The 25,835-nt window shown below is 46.2% G+C and overlaps 2 protein-coding genes across 7 annotated transcripts in view; one reads left to right on the forward strand and one right to left on the reverse strand.

Moving 5' to 3' along the window:
• Window positions 1-12: 12 nt before the first annotated feature.
• WDR93 (WD repeat domain 93) overlaps window positions 13-25,835 on the forward strand; it is a 35,665-nt gene continuing 9,842 nt past the window's right edge. For 4 of the 6 annotated variants that reach the window (XR_012491334.1, XR_012491335.1, XM_074317823.1 and 1 more), the window contains exons 1-13: window positions 13-98; window positions 4,116-4,460; window positions 5,071-5,263; window positions 6,946-7,010; window positions 10,633-10,711; window positions 14,451-14,566; window positions 16,052-16,090; window positions 17,911-17,995; window positions 19,868-20,039; window positions 21,226-21,296; window positions 21,857-21,943; window positions 22,924-23,043; window positions 24,337-24,550. Coding sequence is in view for 3 of the 6 variants with exons in the window: in XM_074317823.1 (XP_074173924.1) it covers window positions 4,134-4,460; window positions 5,071-5,263; window positions 6,946-7,010; window positions 10,633-10,711; window positions 14,451-14,566; window positions 16,052-16,090; window positions 17,911-17,995; window positions 19,868-20,039; window positions 21,226-21,296; window positions 21,857-21,943; window positions 22,924-23,043; window positions 24,337-24,550 (1,568 nt within the window). In the remaining 3 variants the exon portion in view is untranslated. The remainder of the gene's footprint in view (window positions 99-4,115; window positions 4,461-5,070; window positions 5,264-6,945; window positions 7,011-10,632; window positions 10,712-14,450; window positions 14,567-16,051; window positions 16,091-17,910; window positions 17,996-19,867; window positions 20,040-21,225; window positions 21,297-21,856; window positions 21,944-22,923; window positions 23,044-24,336; window positions 24,551-25,835) is intronic. The other 2 variants (XR_012491336.1, XM_074317825.1) reach the window with 2 other exon arrangements.
• The window catches only part of MESP1 (mesoderm posterior bHLH transcription factor 1), a 30,499-nt gene continuing 14,650 nt past the window's right edge, over window positions 9,987-25,835 (reverse strand). The window contains exon 4 of the mRNA XM_074317830.1: window positions 9,987-10,655. The gene's annotated coding sequence lies outside the window, so the exon portion shown is untranslated. The remainder of the gene's footprint in view (window positions 10,656-25,835) is intronic.

Below are 25,835 nucleotides of genomic sequence, written 5' to 3' on the forward strand. Positions count from 1 at the left end.
CCCCCGGGGGCCGGGGCACCTTGGGAAGAGCTACTTGGAGACTTCCGGCGAGGGCCGGAAGTTGTGGTTACTAGGGCGACACCAAGCCGCTGGCCCAGGTGAGTGAAACCTCTGCTTCCGCTCTGTGGTGCTTCGGCCCCCCACTTGCCCCGGGACTCCCCTCTACATCCAGGGTCTCTCAGAGGGGGCTGTGAGGGTGCCCGTCTCCCCAGCCGCAGGCGCTCCGGGGACGCCCCGCGCCACCCCGCAGCCCCGGCTCCCCAGGTGGAATCCCGAAGGGAGCTTCCCCTGAGATTTTGCTGGGGGACTGCGGGGCCTCATCATTTCCCAGGTCTGTGCCTCTGTCCCTCCAGCAACACCAGACCCAAGTCCGGGGAAGGACATGGTCAGAGCAGAGAGAAGCAAATTCGTGGAGTGTCCTTCTAGCATGAGAGCCAGGAACAGGGAGGGCATTTTCTATTAGGATTAGTGAACACCCAACGAAGATCGCTACTTAAGGAATCCTAAAGGGGCAACGTGAACAAAGTGAGGGCAAAAATTGATTACAATAAAATTGCACCACTGAACCTTCCTTCTGTGGGGCTTGAAGACGTGGAACCCTACCCATTCCCTAGCAGTGATTTTATAAAATGCATCCCTGTAATTATAAAACAAGGTCACCTATTTTTGTAATCTCTATTCCCCTGTTCCGGCCTGCCCTTGAGATTTGCTGGCACTGGAGTAGGAGTACAACATGGAAACCCAAATACCACATGTTTAAATATTTAAAAGTTTTAAGTCAAAGTGACAAATTGTTAAATACGTTCTGTTCTCCTACCTTGACAAATATACTTGCATAACGATCTAGAAGTCCAGTCTCACATTCAGGATTCTTGGGCTCTTTGGAATAGCTGGAAACATATCTGGAATATGGGACTGTGGGGAGAGCTGGCCTCCAGTCCTTTCCTACCCGCCTTCTCTTCCTATTTCGGGCTCCCATCCACATCACTGAGAGGGGCCTTGCACACGGTGTGTGGATACTCCAAGCCACATCCAAGTTCTCCTGCAAACAGCTAGGCCTTGGCCACCTTTCAGGTCTAAGGCTACACATTAGCAGCTGGGTCTGCCCTCAGGAGAAAGCTGGGAAAGAGGCTCGGCAGGCCCTGACATCATTTGGACGGGAAATTTCAGGGGTATATAGGTACCCTGAACATGGTCTAGACTCCAGAAGGGGGCATCTAGACTTTGGGTGGTATATCCTCTTGGCCCTGAAATTATTCATCCTTTGCAGAGGGAAGTGCCTGGAAGGGAGCCAGAAGGATTCTTTAAGTTCATGGCCCAGGACAGGGCCATACTGTTAAGAAAATAAGAATTTGTTGAATGCTGGCTACGTACCCACCACTTTGCGAAGCTCTGGGCCTCAGGTCATAGGTTAATGAGGGACACAAGTAGAGAAGGACAACACAGTCATGTGTTAGATGACAGAGATGAGCGCGGGGTGCATCTAAACACAGCTTTATACCGTTTTCTGTACTGATAATTCTGCCTTTTTCACAGTGCCATATAAATTATATCATAAAGTATGTAGCTTTTTCTGTCTGCTTTCACTTAGCATAATGTATTTGAGTTTCATCCGTGTTGTACATATCAGGAGCTTGTCATTTTTTATCGCTGACTAGTATCCCACTATATGGATGGACCATAGTTCATGTACCCACTGAAGTATATTCGTTTTGTTTCCAGTCTGAGGCGATTATAAATAAATCTGCCAGACATAGTTAAATACAGATTTTCTTATGAAACATGTTATTATTTTTCTTGTGTAAATATGTAGGAGTGGGATTGTTGAATCACATGTTCAACTTTCGGAGAAACTGCCAAACCTTTTTGCAAAGTGGCTGTGGTATCTGTATTCCCAGTGAATACGGGCTATGAGTGGCTGGGAGTTTTCAGTCTCACTTATATCAGGTCACCTCAACTTATCCCACATCTCAGTCTCTTCATTTTCCCCCCAAGTTATTTCTCTCTTTGTTCCATGTTGTTTCTATTGCTATGTCTTCAAAATCACTAATCTCTTCTTCTGCCCATCTAATTTGTTTTGCTCTGAAATCTTGTTGTGAGTCTAATCCAGTGTATTTTTCATCTCAGACTTATAGTTTTCATCATTAAAAGTTCAGTTTGAGTTTTTAAAAATATCTTCTGCATCTCTACTTAACCCATTCAGCATTTATTCTGGGTTTTTGAACATTCGGAATATACTTTCTGCTAATATCTGTTTGATTATGAGTCAGTTTTAATGGACTGATTTTTCTGTGTATAATGTCTTGTATTTCCTTGCCACTCTGCATGCCGGGTAATTTTTTTGATTAGGTCCCAGACACTGTGAATTTTACTTCACTGAATGCTGGATATGTTTGAATTCCTGTAAATATTCTTGAGCTTTGTTCTGGCATGCAGTTAAGTTACTTAGTTTGGTCATCTAACTTCTGAGATTTGATGGGTGATACCAGAGCAGCGTGTATTTTAGGGCTCATTTTCCCCACTACTTGGCAAAACTCTTCCGGGTACTGTCCAGTGTTTGTGAATTATGAGGTTTTCCATTTTGGCTGGTGAAAACAGGCATGATTCCTGGCCCTATGTGAGCTCAGTTCCTGTTCCCACTATTGCAGGTGGTTCTTTCCGCTGAGATTATGACTGAGACTCAGTTTCCTCTCACTAATGCACTGGAAACGTCACAAACGTACTCTAGTGGGTGAGAAAAAGTGATGGCGGGAGGGCGTTTATAAGACTTCCATGGCTTCCAGACGCTCTGATAGTGCAAGGCTCTGCTCTACTACATATGAAGCACCTTAAAATGTGCTCTATACAGATGCACCCATGTTCACTGCAGCATTATTTACAATGGCCAAGACAGGGAGGCAACCTGGGTCCATTGATAGATGATTAGATAAAGAAGACGTGCTGCGTAGGTACAGTGGGATATTACTCAACCATAAAAAATGAAATCTTGCCATTTGCAACAAACTGGATGGACCTAGAGGGTATTACGCTAAGTGAGATAAGTCGGATAAAGACAAATACCATATGATTTCATTTATATATGTGGAATTTATAAAACAAAATAAATGAACAAACAAACAGAAACAAACTCATAGATACATAGAAGAAACTATGGTTGCCAGATGGGAGGGAGGTTGGGGGAATGGGTGGGAAAGGGGGAGGGATTAACAAATTGCCACTTTTAAAAACAGTCACAGGGATGTGAAGGACAGCATAGGGAATATAGTCAATATTACTGTAATAATTATGTTTGGTGTCAGATGAGTACTAGATTTATTGGGGTGATCACTTCATATGTTATATAAATGTCTAGTCACCATGTTATACACCTGAATCTAATATTGCATGTCAACTGTAATGGAAATTAAAAAAAAAAATTTAAATGTACCCGATGTTCCACATTAAATACTTTTAAAACTGTAATTTTTGAACGCCTTTTTAAAATTTGTAAGTTTGAGTTTCATAAAGTACAGATTATTTTTCTTTAAGACTCAAACTTTATGCACACACACAGTGAGGCTGATAAGTTGTAACGATTTTTGTAAATATTTCATTATTTTGATTTTGTGGGGGTTTTTTCTTGTAGTCAATTTTTTTTCAAGTCACAAACATTTCTGTAGGTCCCTGAAAAATCTCCTAGGTTCTGTGCACTGTGCCTGCAGGACTCCCGGATGGCATCAGTGGGAACAGCGAGACCGGAATAAATTAGGCCGTAATTATTGGAAGTGGTTGAACTGCCTGTGATTGGAGGTGAGGGAAAGGAAAGGCAGGAGTCATGAGCACAGCCATTTACAGAGACGGAAGAACCAGGGGAAGACGTAGTTGAAGGAGAATGGGTGAATTCTATTTGGGACATAGCGCACGCCATCGTGGGCTGGCCTGGACCATGTGCATAGTCAATCCCTGTCTCTGCTGATATCCTTACTCAAGTGAAGAGCAATGTGGTGACAATCCTGTAAGAAATGAGAGTGCCAGGCTCTAGGATAAATAGTCCCCATAGGCTGTTGTGCTAGAGAAGATGATACACTGTGTTCTAGTAACTTCCCCAAAGCAGCGTTGCTTACTTCTTTTGTCAGCTCTTCGGCGTTTCACAGATGTTCCCAGCGCTGCCCTCTGTGCTGTCGTCCCCTGTTGGAAGTCGCGCCCAGAAGATGCGGCTGCCCATGTTTACACAAAAGGGGCTCCTGGAGGTGCCGTCCCCGACAGAGAAGGACTGGTCTCAGGATGACGACGAGGATTATGTCTTCAGGGATCCCGATCGGGAGCGGGACTCCCTGCCTCAGCCTTATCGGATGATCAACAAGCTGGTGACCCTTCTGTTTGACAGGGCGTGGGAAGTCATTGAGGAGAGGGACACGCTGAGGCAAGTGGAGCTCAGCCGGACCCAGCCCACCACCTACCCTCCGGTTATGGAAAGCAAGGTAGGGGGCAGCTGCCCAGGACTCCCCGCTCCTCAGTGGGGGTTAAGAAGTGAAAGCCCCTAAGCCAGGGAAGGGCTTCCCACCAGGGAGCGTCACTCAGTAAGACAGCTGCATTTTTGGAAGATTATTAGCAGGTTGATGTAGATTAAAATGGATCTAGTCATTGCCTGGGGAAGCGGGTGTTCTGGTTAATTAAAGATTTTATAGTCAGCAGTTATTTAAAAAACCTTTCTGAATGTAGTAATCACACTCATGCTCGATGGCTGAGAATCTACCAGTGCCTCAGCTAGAGCTCTTCCCACGGTGTTCTAGACGCATCAAGTACAGGGGAAGGGACCACTTGCCCACTCATCACAAGCCCCATGGTCACGCTTAGTGTGGGGAATTTCCACTTATTCTCCACCTCTTTGTTTTCTCTGGCCCCTTTCCCAAGTGGAATGCTGTGACTTTCTTGATACTTTCTTGATTGTTGCAAATGGCAAGATATTTAGGTGAGCCCTGTGTTTGGGGATATTTTCTCTAAGAAGGGCACACATCCCTCTTTGAAACATTATATTATGTGCAGATGGTAACAGCTGAAAATCATTTCTTTTTTGTTTTTTTTTTACAGCTCAACCAAATGCCAAACTGTATGGCTATTTGCCAAGACTATGTGTTTATTGGAGGAGCCAAAGGATTCTCCATCTATAATCTGTACAATGCCAAACGGATATACGTTTGGGACAAACTTAAGGTTGATGTCACTTCCATCTGGGCCACAGATCTGGGGAGTGAAATACTTGTTGTTCCTGTGGATGAGATGGGTACTTGTTCTTCATCTTCCGTTTAGCCTAGTTTACATACCTGTACACTGCTGTTCAATCTCAGCTCCCTCCCAGGTGTGGGCGGGGCCAGACATGGGGAGTCTCCCTGTAGTAACTAACCAGGCACCATTCCAACAGTTCACAGATTTGGCCTATTTAACCCTCCCAACAGCCGTGGGAGGTAAGTATGAGTTATTATTCCTGTTTTCCACAGGAGGCAACTTGAGGTAACGTGGAAAGTAAGTGGCATAGACAGGATTCGAACCAGGTGGTGTGGCCCCACAGTGCACACCCTGCAGTCCTGCCGTGCACATAAAGCAGCGCTTGCTTTTTTCCCTCGGCCTGAGGACAAACCAGGCCCTCCTGGGGACTATAGAACAGAGAATTACAGACCGTGTCCTGGAGGACACTGTGTCTGCGGCCGAGTGACAGCACCTGACTGGCATTTTAGGAGGGGCACACTGGTATGAGTTTGGAAAAGTCAAAACGAGAGGCAGAGAGACCAGGAAGAACTACTGCATTAGTTGAGGACAGAAATTATGAAGGTCTGAACCCAGGCAGGGGCTGTTCAAATGGAAAGAGAAAGCGTGTTATGGTTACGTAAGATGGTAACATTAGCGGAAGTGAGGTGAGGGATAGAAGGGAATTCTTTGTACCAGTTTTGCAAGTTTTCTATAAGTCTAAAATTAGTTCAAAATAAAAATCTTTAGAAATGAAAGGGAAATGTAATAGAAAAGCTTGGTGAGTTGTGGAATATGTGTATGGGGTGGGGTAGTAAGTGACGGGGAAGTAAAGAAGTAATGGGGTCGCTGATGAGCCACACTCCTTGGGAGCCGTTTGAGGAGACTGAGGCTTCAGGCGTCTGTGAGCGGAAGAATTCCATCTGAGCGCGCATAGCTGTGAGGCACCAGGAGTGGGAACGTTGCTACTCGGGAAGAGGTGGGTCTGAAGGCAGGATGGCACTGCATTCTAGCTGGTTGGTTTCAGGTCTGAGTGACACTCAGTGGGATAATTGGAGGGCAGAGGCTGCCTTGGTTGTCCCCAGCACATTCATGGTCGTGGAGCAGATATGCCATGAAGTTTTATTGGATTGAGTTAGATTCTCATCCACAGTGGGCAGGATGCCTTTGCAAGGTCTGTATTATGGGTGGACGGGCGAATTCTGAGTGTCTGGGAGGCGCCTAAAGAACAGTAAGAAGTCACAGTGGATGGTGACCCTCTCCTGGAGCCCTCAGATTACAGGGGAATTAGAATGACAGAACGACTTATTAAATCAACATTAACTGTATGAGGAGCCTGTCGGGTTGAGAGATGAGGCACATAGAAGGGTGAGAGCTGAGCCTTTCCCTCACAGAATCTATGAACTCACCAGAAGAATAGAACAGGAAACAGACGGATAACAATGCGAGGTGGCATGAAGTAGACCGAAGTCAAGGAGAAGAGGGTAGGGCCAGGGCAGGGCCAGGGTAGGCAGAGAGGACCCAGGAGGGAGAACAACCTGAACATTTCAAGTGCAGGGTGGAGGAAGGCCGGGAGACCGGTCATCACGGCAGGGGAGGGGCCAGGGAGGAGGCCTAAGAATGCAGGAGCTCATGATGGTAACTTCAGAGAGTCCAATAGAAAATTCGTTCTCCTTTGGCTCACTTGTCTATCTTACAGTCTTACTTATTTGTCTGTTTCAGGTATCGTCAGACTGTTGTATTTTTATAAGGGTGGTCTTTTCCTCATCAAAGTCATCAACGAAGTGGTAAGTTCCCATAGCTGGGCCAAAAAAATCGAGTTTCCTGTTAATATGGGGGCGATGACAGCTGTCCCAGGATCGTAAGAAACAGAGACCTCCCTGGTCAGAGGGCCTCCTCCGGAACAGTCATCTGAAAGCTCCCCCACCTCTGCAGAGTGCATGCTGAATGCCTCCTCTTGTCAAGAGAAGGAAATGACTAGGGAGCTCCAGTCCAGACTAAGCACCAGACCAACAAGTCTGGTCACTACTCATTGGTCCCCAAATGTTCCACATCCCGCTCCTTCCGCCTCCAGTGCTCTCTGTCTCCCTACCTTCTGTGTGTGCTTCTTCAATTCCTCTCCTTCCTTAAGACCAGCTCAAATATCTCCTTCTCTGAGATACTTGCCCTGATGTACCCAAAGAGCTGGTCTCTCCCTCTTTTCTGCCACCGCCACACAGAACAGAATTTCTATCATAATGTTTTTACCACCCTCCATACTTATTTGTTCAGTGACTGCTTCTTCCCCTGGCTCTAAGTTCCCCGACGGCAGGGGACATGTCTTATTCACCTGTGTATCCCTGGTTCCTAGCACACTGCCTACAAATACTGTAGGTTATCAGAACATGGTTGGTTTTTTTTATTTTATTTTATTTTAATCCAAAAAAGAGAGGGTATTGCTCAGAGTAGATGTTTAATTGCATTTTTCTTGTCAAAATATTATTGATGGGCCCCAAAACAATGTGGTGGGGAAAAGAAAGTATTTTCAACAAGTGTTGCTAGAATGCTGGATAAAAAAAAGGGAGGAAATAAACCTCAAGCCTACTTCACACCATATATAAAAATTATTTGAGATGGATTATAGACCTAAATGTAAAGCCTAAAAACATTATCCTTCTTGAAGTAAACACAGGAAAATATTTTTTTTCAACTTTGGGGCAGGCAGAGATCTCTTAGGACATAAAAAACTCTCACCAGAAAAGAAACAAACTGGCTGGATTTCATCAAAATTAAAAACTTCTGTTCTGCAAGACACTGTTAAAAGAATAAAAAGATAAGCCATAGATGGAGAAAATAATTGTAACTCACATACCTGATAAAGGACCAGTATCCAGAATGTGTGAAGAACTCTCCAAATTCAAAATTAAAAAATGAAACAACTCAATTTTTTAAATGAGCAGAGGACTTGAAAAGAAAGGACAGTTCACCAAAAAATGGATAATGGAAGGGACGTAAGATGTTCAACATCATTAGTCACCAGAGAAATGCAAATCAAAATCACCAGCTATCACTGCACGCGTATTAGAAGGCCTAAACTTAAAAGACCGACCATCCAAGTGTTGGCAGAGCTGTGGAACCGCTGAACTCTGACATACCACTGGTGGTAAAGCGCAATGGTACAACCACTTTGGCAGTTTTCTAAAAAGTTAAACATACACCTACATATGACCCAGCCCTCCTACTCCTAGGTAGGTACCCAGGAGAACTGAAAGCCTAGCTCCTTACAAAGACCTGCACAGGAATGTTCGCAGCAGCTCAGTCTGTAATGGCCGAGAACCGGAAACCACTCGATGTCCACCAACAGGTAAACGGTCAGCAAATCGTGGTACAAACATTCAAGGACTACTGCCCAGCAATAAAAAGGAACACACAGAACAACGCGGATGAATCTAAGAATAAGCACACTGAATGAAGGAAGTCAGATGAAATAGAATATATACTGTATGATTCCATTTCTGTAAAATTCTAGAAAATACAATCTAGTGATAGGAAACCTCAGTTTTTGCCTGGGGTGAGGTGGAGGGATTACCAAGGGGCAGGAGGAAACTTTGAGGGTGATGGTAATGTTCACTGTCTTGCTTGTGGTGATGGTTTCAAGGGATAGACATATGTCCAAACTTATCGAACTGTACATTTAAACGTGTGCGGTTTAGTATATGTCATTGTACCACTAGTAAAGCTGCTAAAATTTTTTAAAACTTCTGCTCACCTAAAGATGTTATTAGAGTTTATTCGGTATCTGGGGTGAACAGCAGACCCTATGGAGCCCTGAGATACCCCACCGCCGCCCCACCTAGTGACCCTCACTCCCCAGCACCATAACCCTGGGCAAGAAGGCCCTGCCCACACCCACACCACCCCCGGAAGGAGCGACACCTGCTAGCGGGGCAAGGAGGTCATGGCAGCAAAGGTTTAGGGAAGTCAGATGGCTCCATGAGGACAACAGATCCATTCTATCCAGGCTAGAAGAGACTGCTATGGGGAGTAACGCCAGGAATAATGTCGCCTGTGTGCAGGGACCCTGCTGGCATCCCCCTGGTGTTCCAACCCTCCTGAGTGGGGAGAGGAGATGGAAGGGCTGACAAGCAGGTCACAGAACAGGGTAGACCAGTGAGACAGAAACTGTGTGTGGGGGGTGGGGGGTACGCCAAAGCCTGGAGAGGCCAGCAGGGAAGAGGAGAAGGAAAATCATGGAGATGAGACCCCAGGTCAGCAGTCACCTCAACAATGGATCCCCATGACTCAATGACCAACACAAAAGCACAGGAAACCTAAGCCATATGATGGCCAAGGGATGAAAGCAGCCGAGAATTCCACTGAAAAGTCATCATCCTCTGAGGCTGACCACCTAAACCATCTGGTCTGTCATCCAACAGGAAATGAATGTGAAATTCCAGCAATAAGAAGTGAATGTAAGACTGGAGCAGAATACATTAAGTGCTTGTTTTTTTTTTTTTGTTGTTGTTGTTGTTGTTTTTTCAGTTTTCCAGATAACTAGAACTATGGGCATTATCTGGTTTTTATTTTTACCTAGAGATGTCTCTTTTTGGTAATACCAAATAGGTTTTTTAAAAAGCCTTGTTTTCCTCAATCCAGCTTTAAAGTTTTTTTTAATTGGTTTAAATCTTGCCAAGTTGAGATTTTTAACCTTATTTTTAATTTGTAATAAAACATTACATACAACTTGACTTTTTTTCCAAAAAAGTCAACAAAATGCAAGTATCTGTTAATCAGGTTCTTAATAGTAATAATTTATAATTATTTCCAAGAATAATAATTATTATAATGATACTATTATGAAAATGTAAAAGCAAGCTACAGACAGACTGGGAGAAAATATCTGCAATGTATATATCTTTTAAAGTATATCCAGAATATATAAAGAACTCCAAATCAATAATAAAAAAACACAATAAAAAATCAGCAAAAGAATTGCACTATTTTACGAAAGAAGATATACAAATAACTGATTTTTTAAGTGCCTAATGTCATCAGGTAACAGAAAGGTGCACATTAAAATCACAATGAGACACCACTGCTCACCTATTACAGGGCTTACAATGAAGAAGAAGCATCAAATACTCCTGAGCGACACAGCAGCACAAACTTTCATACTTGGCTGTACAAGCATAACATGGTGCAACCACTTTGAAAAACGGGAAGTTCCTTATAAAGTTCAATTAATTGCCCATCAATTCCATTCCTAGAGGCCAAGAGGAATAAAAACATATCCACAAAAAGGCATCTTTTCATGCCTCAAGCTTTGAAAGGATGTCCGTTCCCTGGCGGGAACCACGCGGGGCCTGAACTGCCCACCCCTGCTTTGTGGTCAGGCCGAGCTTAGTCCAGCAGCATCTCTCTTCTTTTCAGGAGGACACCAGCAAGCAAACCACCTGTGTAAAGATGGAGATTTCTCAAGGAGGGGACTTTGCAGCCTTCCTGCTTCAAGGTAAGATGAACCAAAGGCTGTGACCAAGGTTCAGATGTGCAGTGTCTCCAGACAATCACTTTTCCCCCAAACTTATTTAGAAATAATTTACAGAAATTGCAAAGACCTTACAGAGTTCCTCTATATTCTCCACTCAGTTTCCCCCCCGCCAGCATTTAACAGAACCATGGTGCATTCGTCAAACGTAAGCAGATAAATTGGTATGATACTATTAACTACAGATTTTTTTCAGGTTTTACCAGTTTCTCCACTGATCTAATTTTTTTTGCTCCAAGGTTCAATCCAGGAGACTATACTACATTTAGTCATTACGTCTCCTTTGTCTACTCCTCTCTGTAAAAAAGCCTTGGTCGCCGGGGCCCACGGGCTGCGGGGCAGGTGTGGCGGGAAGTCACCACACACCCGGAGTCCTTACTAGGGCCCGGTGGCGGCCGGCCTCCTGGTCGGAGTCAGTGCGAAGGGGCAGAGCTCCGGGAAGGAGCGGCAGTTCCTCGGCCTCCCGCGGAGAGCGCAGCCTGTCGGTTAGACCAGCTCTCCGAGGGCGGGGGCGCAGGCGGAGCGCCGCGGCCATGCAGCCGGCAGGAGACGCAGGCTGCCCCGGAGCGGAAGGCCCGGGAGGCCCCGGCAGTGCGGGCATGGCGGCCCCAGCGTCTGGCGGGGCTCCGCGTGTCCTGCGAGCACAGCGTGGCCCAGAGCCGGGCGGAGATGCAGCGTCCACGGCCAGGAGACCGGGAGACCGACTACATAGATTCGCCCTCAGCGTGCCTTTCCCGTCCCCCTTGGAGGCTGACATCGCCTGTGCGTCTCTGGCCCCAGATGCGGAACCCCACCCAGGGGCGGTTCGGAAGGAGCTCACAGTGAGCGGCAGCGTCCTAGCGGTCCGCTGGAGCGCTGAGGATGCTCGCCTCCTCCGAGTGTCCGTCATCAGCTTTCTTGACCAGCTTTCCCTGGTGATGCGGACCCTGCAGCGCTTTGGGCCCCGTCTTTCCCGCTAAGCCTGAGCTAGGAGAAGGGGGCTGAGGCCCAACCTTGTGTCCCATCCTAGGCACTGGAACCTTCCTACGACAGTGATTATTGCAGTCGTTGCCACTTTACTATGGAGCCCTAAATCTTTTGCCTGTACCGGCCCTTGGGCACGGGGGTTCACTTCATTTGTTTGGCCCTTACTGCAGACAACAACTGAGCCACTATTCCATGTCTGATTTTCTTTTAAACTACAGCACCTAATAGTCTTGCCTTTGTCCCAGGGTTGGAGGAGAGGTCTGGGATTCAGATACTCAAGCACTACCAGGTAACTGAAGACAATTTAGGAAATGGAAGATGGTTCCTGTCGTTCAGTATTAACTACTGTCAACATGTTGGAATCTTTCCTTAGTTTTAAAGCTGTATTTTATATAGTAAATGTATAACAATAATACATAATGTGTAATATTTTGCATTTTTACTGATATTTTTAATCTAACATGAACATTTCCACTAAAAATTCTTCAAAAGCATTATTGAATGGAGGCATAAAAGATACATTATAATGTAATTATTGGCTATTTAAATTACCGTGTTTCCCCGAAAATAAGACCTAGCCGGACAATCAGCTCTGATGTGTCTTTTGGAGCAAAAATTAATATAAGACCGGGTCTTATAATATAAGACCCGGTCTTATAGTAAAATAAGACCCTGTCTTTATATTATGTTATATTATATTATATTATTATATTAAAGACCTGGTCTTATTTTACTGTAAGACAGGGTCTTATATTAATTTTTGCTCCAAAAGACGCAGTAGAGCTGATTGTCCAGCTAGGTCTTATTTTCAGGGAAACTGTATTTTCAATTTTTTTGTCCTATTATAGGTAATGGATGAGTCAATGGAATTCTTGTATATAAATCTTTGCATGAATGATTGTTTCCATAAGATAGATGCCAAGAGGTAGACTTACTGCGTCAAATATTTATGATTTATTTTTTTAAAGCTGTCAATCTACAGTGCAGAATTGCTCTCCAGAAAATACACCCTCCCACCAGAATGCTGGTTTCCCACTTCCTTGCCACTGCTGGGTCTCCTTGGCAAACATTTTTAAAAACTTAGTTTGCATGGGAAGAGCAAACAACCCAGATATACTAGAGTCAGAGCCTTGTGGGCTGACTGGCAGTGTGTCAGGTCAATGAAGAAAAGTGCTGGGACAATTGGTTAAGCCTTTCGTTGGCAGGAATGAGCTCCCTATAAAATACATTGCATTGCTTGCTAAACTCACTTATTCTAGCAGCTCCTTTATAAGTGCCGTCAGATTTTCTCCAAGATGATCATGTTTTCTCAGAATAAAGGTAATTTTAGTTCCTTTTCAAAAAAAAAAAAAAAAGAAAAGAAAAGAAAAAGAAAAGCCTTGGTCTTTCCTTGTTTTTCGTAACCTTGACACTTTTGAAGAGTACCAGTCAGATATTTTGTGCATTGTCCCTCAGTTTTAATTTGTGTGAGTTTTTCCCCATGACTCAACTGGGGTTAAAAATTATGGGGAAGATACAGAGGTGAAGTGCCCTTTTCATTGCATTGTACCAGGAGGTAGGTGATACAGCAGCGTGCCTCACTACTCTGATCTTAACCTTGACCATTACTTAAAGTGGTGTCTGCCACATTCCTCCACTGTTGAGCTACTGTTTTCCCTCTCCAAGCCACACTCAAGAAGAGAGGATTTAAGCACCACTTCCTGGAGGTAGGAGGAGCAAAGAACTTTTAAATACATGTTGAAACCACAACAGTAACTGATAAACATTTGGGGGGGAGATACCTGGAGACTCTGCAAATATCCTGTTTCTCCTTAACGTTTTGCCCATCAATTTTAGCACTCATCATTGAATGAGCTGCGATTGTTACTATGGTGATAGAACATGTTTTATTCAAATGATTGTTAGCTTGGTTTTTAACTCTTAAATATTTAGACATATGGTTCATGGGTCTCTGTGTATGCTCTTACCCCAGGTCCCTCAAATGTTAAGTGCTTCAGGAAGATATATGTTTCATAACACTTTATGCATCAAAGGAAACTTTCATACAATCTGTAGTAGCTTCCGAGGGCTGCCATAACGAAGGGCCATCAACTGGGTAGCTTCAAACGACAGATATGTATTCTCTGGCAGTACCGGAGGCCAGAGGCTGAAATCAAGGTGTCCGGGTGATCACTTCTTTAAGGAAACTTTTAGCCAGAATCCCATCCCTCTGGAAGCAACCTTCCCTGGCTGGCAGGTATTTGGTACGGAAGCTGAGCTTATTTCTATGACAAGACAAACCCTAGGAGTTGTCATCTCCTCGGGTATTGGTCCGAAGAATTCTCTTGAGGCATCTCTCCCAATTGTAAACCTTTCTCGGCCACATCCCTCCCAGTTATAGATTCTATGTAAGTCACCTTCCTCCCCAGACAAGAATCTCTGCAAGACCAAATGTCAGTGGGATTTACCATTTGGAACCTAGAACACACGGGCAGCAGGCCCAGCAGCCTTGGGTTAGGAACTGTTAGGTCAGTGCAGTGAGTGTGAAAAGGCGCTGGACGCGGGGGGCCCCAGCTCTCCAGGAGTGAGGACTGGCAGTGACCATGGGAGAAAGACGTCTCCTTCGGTCGGTCAAAGTTGCTTTTCCGCGGGTGTCTCCTGTGCTCCGTGCCAGGGGTTCTGAGAAGACAGGCTATTTCTCAGGAAATTTGTTGCCTACTTGCAGTTGCTCAACGGCTCCCTTGGTTTCCCAATGCAGGAGCCGGAGATATTTGGCTGGATGTGTATAAATTGCCCAAGGAGTCTTGGCTCAAGGAAGTCGAACACCCCCAACTTGCTCTGAACCCAAAGAAAAAAGGCAGACAGCCGCAACTGGTAGGAAATATCTCTGTTTCAAGTGCTATGTTTCTTCCTACCCTTGACCCAAATCCTCCTTGGAATCTCAGGCTGAACAGGCACCGTGGCCCGTGTCTCCCAAATGGATCTGCTTTGGGGACAATCGGTTGTTGAACAGCAGAGTGTCTTGGGGAGTGGGCCTCGCATTAGCCTCCTTGTCTGGGAGTTGCCACTCCACCAACGTCACTCCCAGGCCGTTCTCTTGGGGGGGCCTTTCATCCTGACTCTTGCCTCCTGGGATGAAATAATCCTTTCCTGCCTCGCAGTCCACTCAGTCTCCCAGATTATGGCATCCACAGGTTGTCCTCCATGTACAGGAATGCACACATACAGTCTTCGTTTTATTCTTGGGAGGTGGGAACTCTACCATTTCAGTTATTTTGACCCCTGGGCCTTGTGCCATGTCTTCAAAATACAGTTCCTCAGTAAATGTTATTTTAAAACTTAATTTGCTCATCCATCTGAGGTGCACTTACTGTTATTTTTAACCAACAACTAATATTAATGAGTGTGCCTTTAAAACCTATTGTGCTAGGCGGTAAAGAGTGAGTGACATGATAAGTATAGGCGACTGAGACTCACTTTCACTGCTGAGCTCAGAGTGGCTCTGAAGAGATGCCTTTTACCCCAGTGAATGTCTGGGGGGGGGGGGGGGGCGGGTAGTTCTGTATCACTGGGAATGTAACCAGCTCGGAGATCGTCCTCCTCTGAACTCTTACTGAATTTTCTTCTTTGTACCTCTTTTTTGACACCTCACACACACACACTGCATTGATTTTTAGTTACCGTGCTGTGCGTGAAAGTCCTTTCTTCTTAACTAGAAGTTTCTGGTTTTTTGTTTTGTTTTTACTCTTTTTTATTATTACTTTGACTCAGGTGATAAGTTTCTGAATTGTTAAGACCATACCTTCTGCTACTTTTTATCAACCAGCCCCTTGGTATTATATTCAGGTGCCCGACAGGTATGTTGGGAGGGAGTCATTTATTATCCACCTGGGAAAAGCTCCTTGGAACGGGGTGGCTTCTCACCCCATGTCACTCAGTTCCCATACTCTGAGAAGCAGCCAACTAATGCCAGTTACAGTGAGTTACTGTATGGTGAGTTACATTTAGAGGTAGTTAAATAAAGTTGTCAACATTGCACATATAATTTGCCAATCAGAAGTATTCACTTCACCCTTGAGTTCTGTAATGGTCTCCTACCTGATCCTACCTCTGCTTATTCATATTTCCTCTTCCCGTCACTGTTTACTTCCTCAAATACGTTTAAAGTTCCCGGAGAATGGGGATCATGTGTTAAAATCCTGTTGGCCAGAGGACCACACAAATAGTGGTCCTCTGTGTCTACTGAATGAGTTCCTACTCACAAGAGTAATCGGGGGAAGAGACAGCATCTCAGATTAAAGGGGGAGGGGAACATACATCAACCCCATTGTGAATTAATTTCTCCTTCTTTTTTCTCAGAACACTCCTGAGCCCATGACTTCAGATAATTTAGAAATGGTAAGAGACTTTACAGAGAGAAAATCTCCAGAGAGATTTAAGTTGCATGTTAGAGATTTTTATTTTTAGTTGTACTTTCTTATTACACCTTTGGTTGTGCTATCAAGGTGATGCTGACCTCATATAGTAAGTTGGAAGTGTTCCTCTTCTTCTAGTTTCTGGAAGAGTTTGTGTAGAGCTTCTTCCTAAAATGTTTGATAGAATTTATCAGTAAAGCCATCTGGTCCTGGAGTTTTCCTTGTGGAACTACAAACTCCATTTCTTTAACACGCAAAGGATTATTTGGGTTATCTGTCCCTTCTTAAGCAAACTTTTGTATTTTGTGTCTTTCAAGGAATCTGTCCATTTTTTTCTAAGTTGTCAAATATATTGGCTCAAAGTGGTTCATAACAGTCCCTTATTATCCTTTATTATCTGTAAAATCTGTTTTTATGTATCTGATATTAGTAATTCATTCCTGATATTGGTAGTTTGTATTTTCTCTTTTTTTTTCTTAACAGCATGACTAGAGGTTTGTCAATTTTATTGACCTCAAAGAACCAGTTTTTCATTTCTTTTTCTCTGTTGTTTTGTGTTTTCTATTTAATTTCCAGTTCAATTTTTATACTTTCTTTCTTCTGCTTACTTTGGGTTTAATTATTTCCTGGTCTTCTGGTTTCTTAAGTAGAAGCTTAGTTTACTGATTTACGATCTTTCTTCTTTTCTGATATAAGCATTGAGTGCTATAAAGTCACATCTAAGCACTGCTTTAGATGCATCCTTTAAATTTTGATATGGTATGTCCTCATTTTCAAAAATACTTGAGAATACTTCCTAATTTGCTTTTTTACCGCTTTTTTGACCAATGGATTATTTACAAACATGTTATTTAGTGTCCAAATACTGGAGATGTTCCAGATATTTTCCTTTTTTGGTTTATAATTTAATTCTATTGTAATTAGAGAACATACTTCAAATTATTTGAAACCTTTTAAAGTTATTAAGATTTTGTTTTATGCCTAGAATACGGTTTATCATGGGAAGTGTCCTATGTGCCCTTGAAAAGAATGTGTGTTCTGCTGTTGGTCAAGTTATTCACGCCTTCTACATCCTCACTGCTTTTCCTTCTATAACCTTCCTCAGGGGGTTCCTGGTTTTAGCACTGAAAGCCCCACATCCCAGGAAACCCCTCAGTCCCAGGCAAACTGGTACAGTCGGTCACCCGACCTGGGAGTGCACTGATTCTGTCTACTTTTTCTGTCAAGTATTGAGAAAGGAGTGTTGGGATCGCTAAGATTATAGATTTATCTATTTCCGCTTTCACTTCCATGAGTTGTTGCTTCATGTATTTTGAAGCTCTGTTATTAAGCGCATTTGGAACGTTATAGCCCCTTGATGAATTAATCATTTTATCATTCAGTGACTCTTTGGTCCCTGGTAACATTCTTTGCTCTGATATCTGTAATATCAGATATTAATACAGCCATCCCAGCTTTCTTTTGATTAGATTTACAAGAGGTATTTTTTTCTATACTTTTCCTCTGAATATATTTGTGACTTTATATTTAAAATGAGTTTTCAGCAGCATATACGTGGGTCTCGCCTTTTTATACATGCTGTCAAACTCTACCTTTTATTTGGGGAGTTTAGGCCATTTATATTTAATGTGATTATTGATATGTTTGGGTTTAAATCTACCACTTTGGTGTTTACTTTCTATTTGTCCCACCTGTTTTTCTTCCTTTCCCCTCTTTTTCTGCCTTTTTTTAGAATGAATGTTTTTAATGATTCTTTTTTATCTCCTTTGTCAGCTAATTATCTGCGTCTTTTCCTTACTGTAGGATACAAACATTTGTTTTAAAGGAGACATTAAGTTGAGTCTTCCAGTTCACATAATGAAGATCAAACCACCCAAACCAGTTATGGGTCAGTATGATTCAACTAATATTCTCTTTCCTTTTGCCACTGATTTCTCAAATTTGTCTTTCTTTGCCTTTTCCCACACTCCTATCTTTTCTATTTATTAGCAGCAATATCTGAATTACGAGTATAGTTCTGCAGAGGAATTTTTTTTAAAAGTCATAAGCTCTGGGACCTAAAGACAAAAACGACAAATGTTACGAGTATACACTTAACTAACAGAATTGGGAGATCAGGAGAGAGAGATCTTTCCCTGAGTGCTAGCTGAAGTTCATTCATTCCTACATTCCTGTGTTAGTTCATTCATCGGTACAGTAAGTCCTTACTTAATGCCATCAATAGGTTCTATGGCTTTCAGTGAAATGGTGTATAAGGAAACAGTTTTACCACACACTCATTGAGATAAACAAGAGTGACGTTCCCACAACATCTCATCAACATGATAAGGAAATGTTCTTTGAAGACCTGCTGTATCTGCTGAGCGCCAGTAATACTGAGCAAGCACAGAGAGGAGGGGGACACAACTCCTGTGCCCTAATGCCGCTGGTCCACCGAGGCAGAATAGAAAGAAACCGCCATAGTAGGATATGATAAGTGCAGCAAAGGGGAACACCCAGCGCCATGAAAACAGAGGAAGGAGTGACTAACTCTGTCCCGGGTGTAGGCAGAGGCTTATCAGAGGGACCTTTGGGAAGGTTTCGGAGAATAAGTAGGAGTGGGTCAGGAGGAGCGGAAGGGAAGTCCACTGCAGGCAGAGGACACAGCATGTCCTCTCAGTACTCGCACATGACCGCAACGATGCAGCTAGAAGAACGTCCACGCAGTGTTACTGATGGAGGCAAACACTGGTTAGATCAAATCCAGTGCACTCATACAAAGGAATACTTTGCAACCATTAAACACAAAGAGGGAAATGCGAAAGTCCAAGAAGAGCCAATTCACTCATGTAAAAGAACGTGATGGTACGATTTGTTCCATCGAGATTTATTATAAGCAACAGTAATTAAGAAAGATAGAAAGATGAGTGAATCATAGGTAGAAAGGAACATATATATAAAATATAGAAATATAGTAGCTAGGAAAATAGATGAGTGAAACAGGCCAGAGGTGAGAAGAGACCCCGGCATAAATGAACAGGTGATACCTGACAGAGGTAGCCCTCCAGAGCAGTGGATAAAGCACGGTCATTTCAATATGTGGTGCTGGTTGTCCATACGGAAACAAAAGTGAAACCTGACCCCTGCTTCATAGTACACACAAAAATAAATTCCAGATGAACAATAGAAGTAAATATGAAAGTCTTTTAAGACAATCAAGCTTTTAGAAAATAATATAAGGCAATATCTTTATGACCTCTGGGTAGGGAAAAGGCTTTTTACACAAAACACGAAAAGTACTTACAATAAAGGCTAAACTTCACTACATTAAAATGAAGGACGTCTAAGCATCCAGACAGGTAGTTGGCCAAATGTAAGCACAGGGAGAGACTGGGGCTGCCTAGTTGGGTGGGTCTTCAGCGGAGGCTGAATAGTGACAGTCCTGGTCGGGTTGGGGCCTTCCTAGCTGAGGGGACGGCAGCAGTGACCTCAGGCCTCCAGCGACATCGTGAACATTCTCCTCGGCCTCCCTTGGAGATGCTTATCCGGGATCAGGAAATGACATTGGGATGGGGCTGCAGAAGTAAAAGGAGGGAGCGCAGCTGCCCATGGCCTGTGCTCCCCGAGCGGTGGGGTCAGAGAGAGGCCGAGAGAAGACACCGCAAAGCCCGCTGTCTGAGGAGGGATTCTGCAGGAAACTGGGAAGCATGGAGGAAGGAGGGGGACATCAGGAAGGGGGCAGCCAGATGGCTTGACCAATTCTGGAATATTTGCAACCTAGGTACCACCTTTAAAAGCCCCCTGGAAGTCTTTGCAAAGATAGAGGACTGCTACGGGCTGGGCTCGGGGCAGAATCACTTCATCAAGGACAGTCAGTGGGAGCAGCACGCGGCCATCTTCAAGGCCACATACAAGAAGTACCTGGACGGGGAATGGGAGGAGGAGCCGCCCAGGTGAGCCGGGAGGAGGGCCGGCCCGATCCCCCTGCTCCCCGGGACCCCCCGAGCTTCTCTCTGGGCACACACAGGAATCAACTCAAGGACCTGAATTAATCGGGGGCCTAAGAGCTCTTCCTGGTTTGGGGGATTTTTCTGAGAACTTCAGCAGCTCTTTTGACAAATTGTACGGAGACTGTTGAAACAGAATGAGAACAAAGGCTGAGATATGGATTTCGAGAAGGAGTAGACAGCTGTGGAGATGAGAAATAGAGCTTATTTTACACTTGTATGTATGATAGCATCTCTTAAATTATTTTTTTTCCCCGATTACCTAGACAACATAGAAGATCCCAGAGATGGGGCCATAAGTCACCACTGCTAACATGTTTCTCCATCTACACCCGGTCTTCCTAAATGTAACATATTCATGTGTAATTATTAAGATACGTCACTTTCTAACTCCGGTCAGCAGGTTGGCCCCACTCACCCCACCTTGTGACTGTGAAAACTGAGCTCAAGCGTTTGAAGTGTCTGCTGGAGCTGGTTTCAGGAACTAGCTTTCCTTACCGCTACTGTGGCTCTCAGGAATGTTCTGGCTTCACACGGAAGTGAAACCTCTCATCTTGCCATCAAGTGGATCTTGAGTTCCCTCACTTCAGGGCACGAAGTCCTAGGGCTGAGCCCTGACAGCAACTACCTGAGACCTGAACCGGAACCCAGCAAGGTTCAAGGGTGTACTGCCTAGCTAGGCACTTAGGAATTGTGCCAGTTGTGAAACCACCGGCAATTGTCCGTCGTGGGACTATTTCCACCAGAAAAAGCTACAAACCCTATACATCAGGAAATCGGGCCTTTTTTTTTCCTTTAAAGAGCCAGTTTATGAACACACCACTGGTCGTATGGCCCCAGGACAAGAGAGCATTAGTGCACATCACCCAAGTCTGGTCCTTAAGAGGTGTTCCCCAAGGGTGGGGAGAGACTCCGGCCTGGGAGAGACTCCACCGCTCCGCCCGCCCTGCTCTCAACAACTTCCAAGGTCTGCGCCCACCAGGACCAGCCAGAATGCGATTTGCCCCAGGGCTCTTACCCCTGGGAAGGGCCATCCTAACTACCCATTTCTGGTCTTCGTACTGAGTCTGCCAGCATTGCTCCTTGCCAAGGAGCCTGCCACGGCTCTGACTGGTGTTTCTTTCTTTCCCAGTACGGCCACGTTCTATTTCCTCCTTCCTAGCTGCATAACTGCAATGCCAATGGAGGTCAAGAGCCCGTCAGGTAAATGAACGGATGGGGTGCTGGGGGAATGCCTCAGCGAGCCCCCCTAGGGAAGTTCCACGCATCAAACCCGCACGGTGGAGGGGGCCAAGTGGAAAGCAGGTGCCAGCTGCAGCTGCCCAGTTCCTGGTTGGACATGTGGCCCCCCCAGCCCAGGTTCCCCAATAACGGAGGCTGGCACTGTCTTCAGGGGTGACCTGGCACAGAGGCGAGTGTGAGCGTGCATGCCACCAGGCTGCTTCTGGATATGCCTTCATTTTGTAGAAGGTGTTCTGTAAACACTGACAGCCACGTGGACAGGACTGACCCAGGTGCGAAAGCAGCCACGGGCAGGTGTGACCGCTCGCTCTCCCTGCCCACGAAGGCTAGCTGGCCCTAGGAGCAGCCCTCCTGGGAGGCCCAGCCACTCCACCTGGGAAGCTCACCCTTTTGTTGGGCGCTGCCTAGTAGAACAAACCACTTTGGATTTCAAACCAACTTCCTCTTGGGCAGACACCTCCCATACAAGCCAACGGCCACCCAGACGCCTCACGTGACTCCCCTTTCCTCTCTTTTCCCAGGGGTAGCCTGTGTCCTGGGCGTACACTGGACCAGACATCACAACTTCTTCCTCTATTCACTTAACCGGACCCTGAAGGATAGAGTTGGTACGTCACTGCTGAGATGGGGGCTGCCCACACTCAGACCGTGTCCTTCAGCTTTGCTGGACGCACGTGACTGACACCTCAGTGTCGGGTGAGGGGAGCGGAGCTGTGCAGGCAGAAGTGGGTGGCTTAGTGGCAGTGTTGTGACCCAAAGGCTGTCTCTGAGCTATCATGTTTCTTAAAGGCGACAGATCAATAGGGACAAAGCCCAGTCAGGTCCACAGGGCTCCTTAGGCAGCTAAGGTCCAGGCCCAGCCCAACTGTCCGCAAACTGTAGTCTCAGGCCAGTCATCTGACGCCCCAACCCCCGTTTCTCATCTGAGACGTAGAGCTGATTAATGACACCATCCCTGTCTACTGCACACATTTGTTGGGAACAGCAAAATCCAGAGTTTCCGTATGTGAAAGCTCTTTGAAACTGAAATGCACGCAGGAAAATATGGATGTTTGTTTGTTTTTGTTTTTTACAAATTTGTGGAAGCAGTTGCATGAGCAAAGTTTACTTTGTCATTAATTCCTTGAGCTGTTATACTTATGTTATACTTTAAATAATACTTCGAAAGTAACACTGACAAATTTGCAAGGGAAGCATTTCTTTCCTTCCACCCCTCTCCCAGAGAGCCTGGCTCGAATCTCGGCTTCTGTACTGACTGGCTGTGTCAGTCTCCTAATCTGTGAAACGGGCGCGTTAACCGGACCCAAAGCACGGGATCCTGGTGGGAACTCAATGAAATGATGCGTGAAGTGCTAGTCGGCTCTCGCTCACTGTTAGCTGCAGTGGAACAGAGTGTGACTTGTCACGTGATCCTGAGGAAGGAGCTAGCGGTACATGGAGCGGAGCGCTGGGGGGTCCTCACAGGGGCTCCTGCCCACGTCCCAGACGGGCAGTCGAGTCCGGGTCTCAGGCTGTCCAGGTGGAGATGATGGCTGGGTGCGGGGTCGGGGGGGCAGGCTGGTGAGTGGAGTGGTGTCCTCCCCGCTAGAGCCCGAGGGCGTGTGGCCCTGCGCTGCGCCCATTGCCGTGTCCCAGCTCAGCCCCTCCAGCTCCTGCCTGGCGCTGGCCTGCGAGGACGGTGTGCTCACGCTGTGGGACCTGGCCGAAGGTGAGCCCCCACGTCTGCCTAACACCTGGATGGCTCTCCAGGGACTGACTCCGGGAGCTCGGAACTCCTGCAGGCTCCGGGCCTTCTTTCAGATCCACTGCTCCTGAAGTCAGCATGGGGTACTGGCCCTGCCTTCGCCTCATTCATTCATTCATTTAACAAACACTTATTGGACCTAAGCGGTGCTGACACGTCCGCTCCCCCATATGGTTACCGAGTGCTCGCTGTGCTGGGCCTGACGCCAGGTCCTGGAGCCCACCCGTTCCCTTCACCGCCACCCTCCAGACAGCACCTGAGATCACAGCGGCCCCAGCCCTCCTCCTGGCCCCTGGTCTTCCTTCCTGCTCCTCCCCCCACCCCAACAGCGGGATGCTCTTTGCTATTGAAGCTAAGAGACCTACACAGTGGTCAGTGCGCGACCAGCAGCTCTTCTGGGTGGGTGGCACCTTGGTGTGGTCCCTGCGGCCAGCTCTGTCGATGCAGAAAAGCAAAGGTATCTATTTACCCTAAACTGACCAGCCTCTAAGGGAGCGTCTCTCTCTAACCAGACTTTTACAAAAGCCACAAATGAATCAGTGGTTTGTCAGTTTACAAGAGGATATGTGGTTCATTTGACAGTGGAGGTGGCCTTCTTCCCTGGGAGCCCTCCCGGCAGACGCGTCGGTGAGGAGACGCAGACGTGGCGCCCTGATTACCGGGGAGCTCGTGATCAGACCGCACAGCTGTCTGTTCTCAGGGGGCCTTCTGTCCAGTCTGTGACGCCTTCCTCACCTGGGCCTTTTCCATCTGAGGAACTCGGTGGCTGTTTCAAACGGGGACGTTTTCCCCACTCGGTGCTATGATAAACACCGCTCAAAGTGCTCCTGCTCGTTACTGGTCGCACCCACGGCTTTACTGAAGTCGTGAAGGTTATGTCAAGAGCAGAAGAATGACCGTCATTTCACAATCCCTTGCCCAATAGCCTGTTTTTGTTTTTCTGGAGGGTGATAAACTCTTGTTGTTTGGCTCCTGGCACCTGGTCAGGACTTAGCACCTAGCACCCCCTTCTCGTGCCTGAAACCGCTGCCCCTGCTGCACCATGACCTCCACGGTCAGCTGGGGGTCAGTGCCTGGCTGGGTTGCAGCCCCCTTCCCTCAGCTCCAGTGCTGAGCCTGCCCCCGCCCAGCTCCGCTCCGTACTCAGAAGCTTCGTTTCGCCCTCACATCCCTCCTAAGCTTGCGGGTCCACGTCCCCGCGCCCACGGCTGCATCCCCGTCCCCTTCCTGAGCTGCTTGTGTGTCATTGCTCTCCAGGATTCCCTCTTGGGGTCATCGCTCTTCCTGAGGGATGTTTCTGCCAAAGCATTCACTTCCTAAAATACTTCGTAGTCCACAAAGGACAGAACATGTATCCTGAGGGTCCGGTGAAGTCCCACACGATGTGTGTGGTGCTGTGCACAGATGCGTCTCTCCATCTGGTGGCAGCCAAAGGAACCCAGGGACCAACCAGCCGTGTGCTTGTGGAGAGGTCAGTGGTTTGAGGGCAGGATGGGGTAGACGATGCAATGTAATAGTGAAATACTGACACCTCTCCGACCAGAGTCACACTGACGCCTCTCCGACCAGAGTCACACTGACACCTCTCCCACCAGAGTCCACTTTTCCCATAGGCACCACTCTCCCGATGAGCTTCTCAAGACCACCAGTATCTCCTATATGAGGGTATACATCTTCCTAACAAAACTGCATGATGGCACAGATGACATCTTTCATGTCCCACACAGCCAAGAGGGTCAGTTTTGCCAGAATAACCACAGCCTTTTATCAGTTTCCCCAAGGGCTCTCTCTCTCTTTTAAATTACGAAATATTTTATGCATGCAAAAGATCTATACAGTAAGTATTTAGTATACGTATATATATAGAGAGAGAGAGACAGACAGAGACAGAGAGAGAGAGAGAGAGAGAGAGAGAGAGAGAGAGAGAGAGACTCCCCCGTAACCACCACTTAAGAAGTACATCATCCCCAGTTCAGATAAGGCTGTGGCCTGCTCCCTGCTCACCTCCTCCTCTCTCTTCCTCAGAGGTAACCGCCTCATTCCTGACCTACTGTAGACAACAAGCCATCCCACAGCTTGATGGCTTCAGAGGACAGTCACTGTTTAGCCCCTGACTCTGTGGGCCGGTCCTGCCGCTGGGTCTTCCTTCAGCTCTCACATGTGCCTGCAGCAGCGGGCAGTCCAGCTAAGGGCTGGACAGTCCAAGCTGGCCTCACTCACATGCCTGGCGGTTGGCAGGCTGTGGCCAGGGCACTTGGCTCTCCTCCCAGTGGCCTGTCCTGCAGGATTCATCCCCTGGTTGCTGAAGGGTCCCCAGCAGCAAGCGAGGGCAGCCGCCCTGCACAAATGCTTCCCCAGCCTCAGCGTGTGTTACGTGGGACAGAGCCCGTCGTGGTCACACCTGCATTCAAGCAGTGCAAAGATAGACTCCACCTTCCGATGGGAGCTGCTGCCAAACATGAGGGCCAATTTCTTTTCCAATCCATCACCTCATTTTTCTAAATTCATTCCTTTGAATTCCTTTAAAAATTAGCCACATCCATAGGCTCGCATCTCCAAGCAACTTACTGCTTAACTGCATATGGAGGGAACGTAAGTGGCGTCATATTCTTTGTATCCACCAACATGCTCTTTAGTGCTATTTATTCTCTAATTTGCTTTGCAACATGGTTCATGAGCGAGCGTGGCACCTGCGCAGCCCGTTCTTACCCTCCGTGCTGCACCGTATCCCACGGTACGGCTCCCAGTTTCTGCTG

This window comes from Rhinolophus sinicus, linkage group LG13 (genome assembly GCF_036562045.2).
Source record: "Rhinolophus sinicus isolate RSC01 linkage group LG13, ASM3656204v1, whole genome shotgun sequence".
Classification (NCBI taxonomy): Eukaryota; Metazoa; Chordata; class Mammalia; order Chiroptera; family Rhinolophidae; genus Rhinolophus; species Rhinolophus sinicus.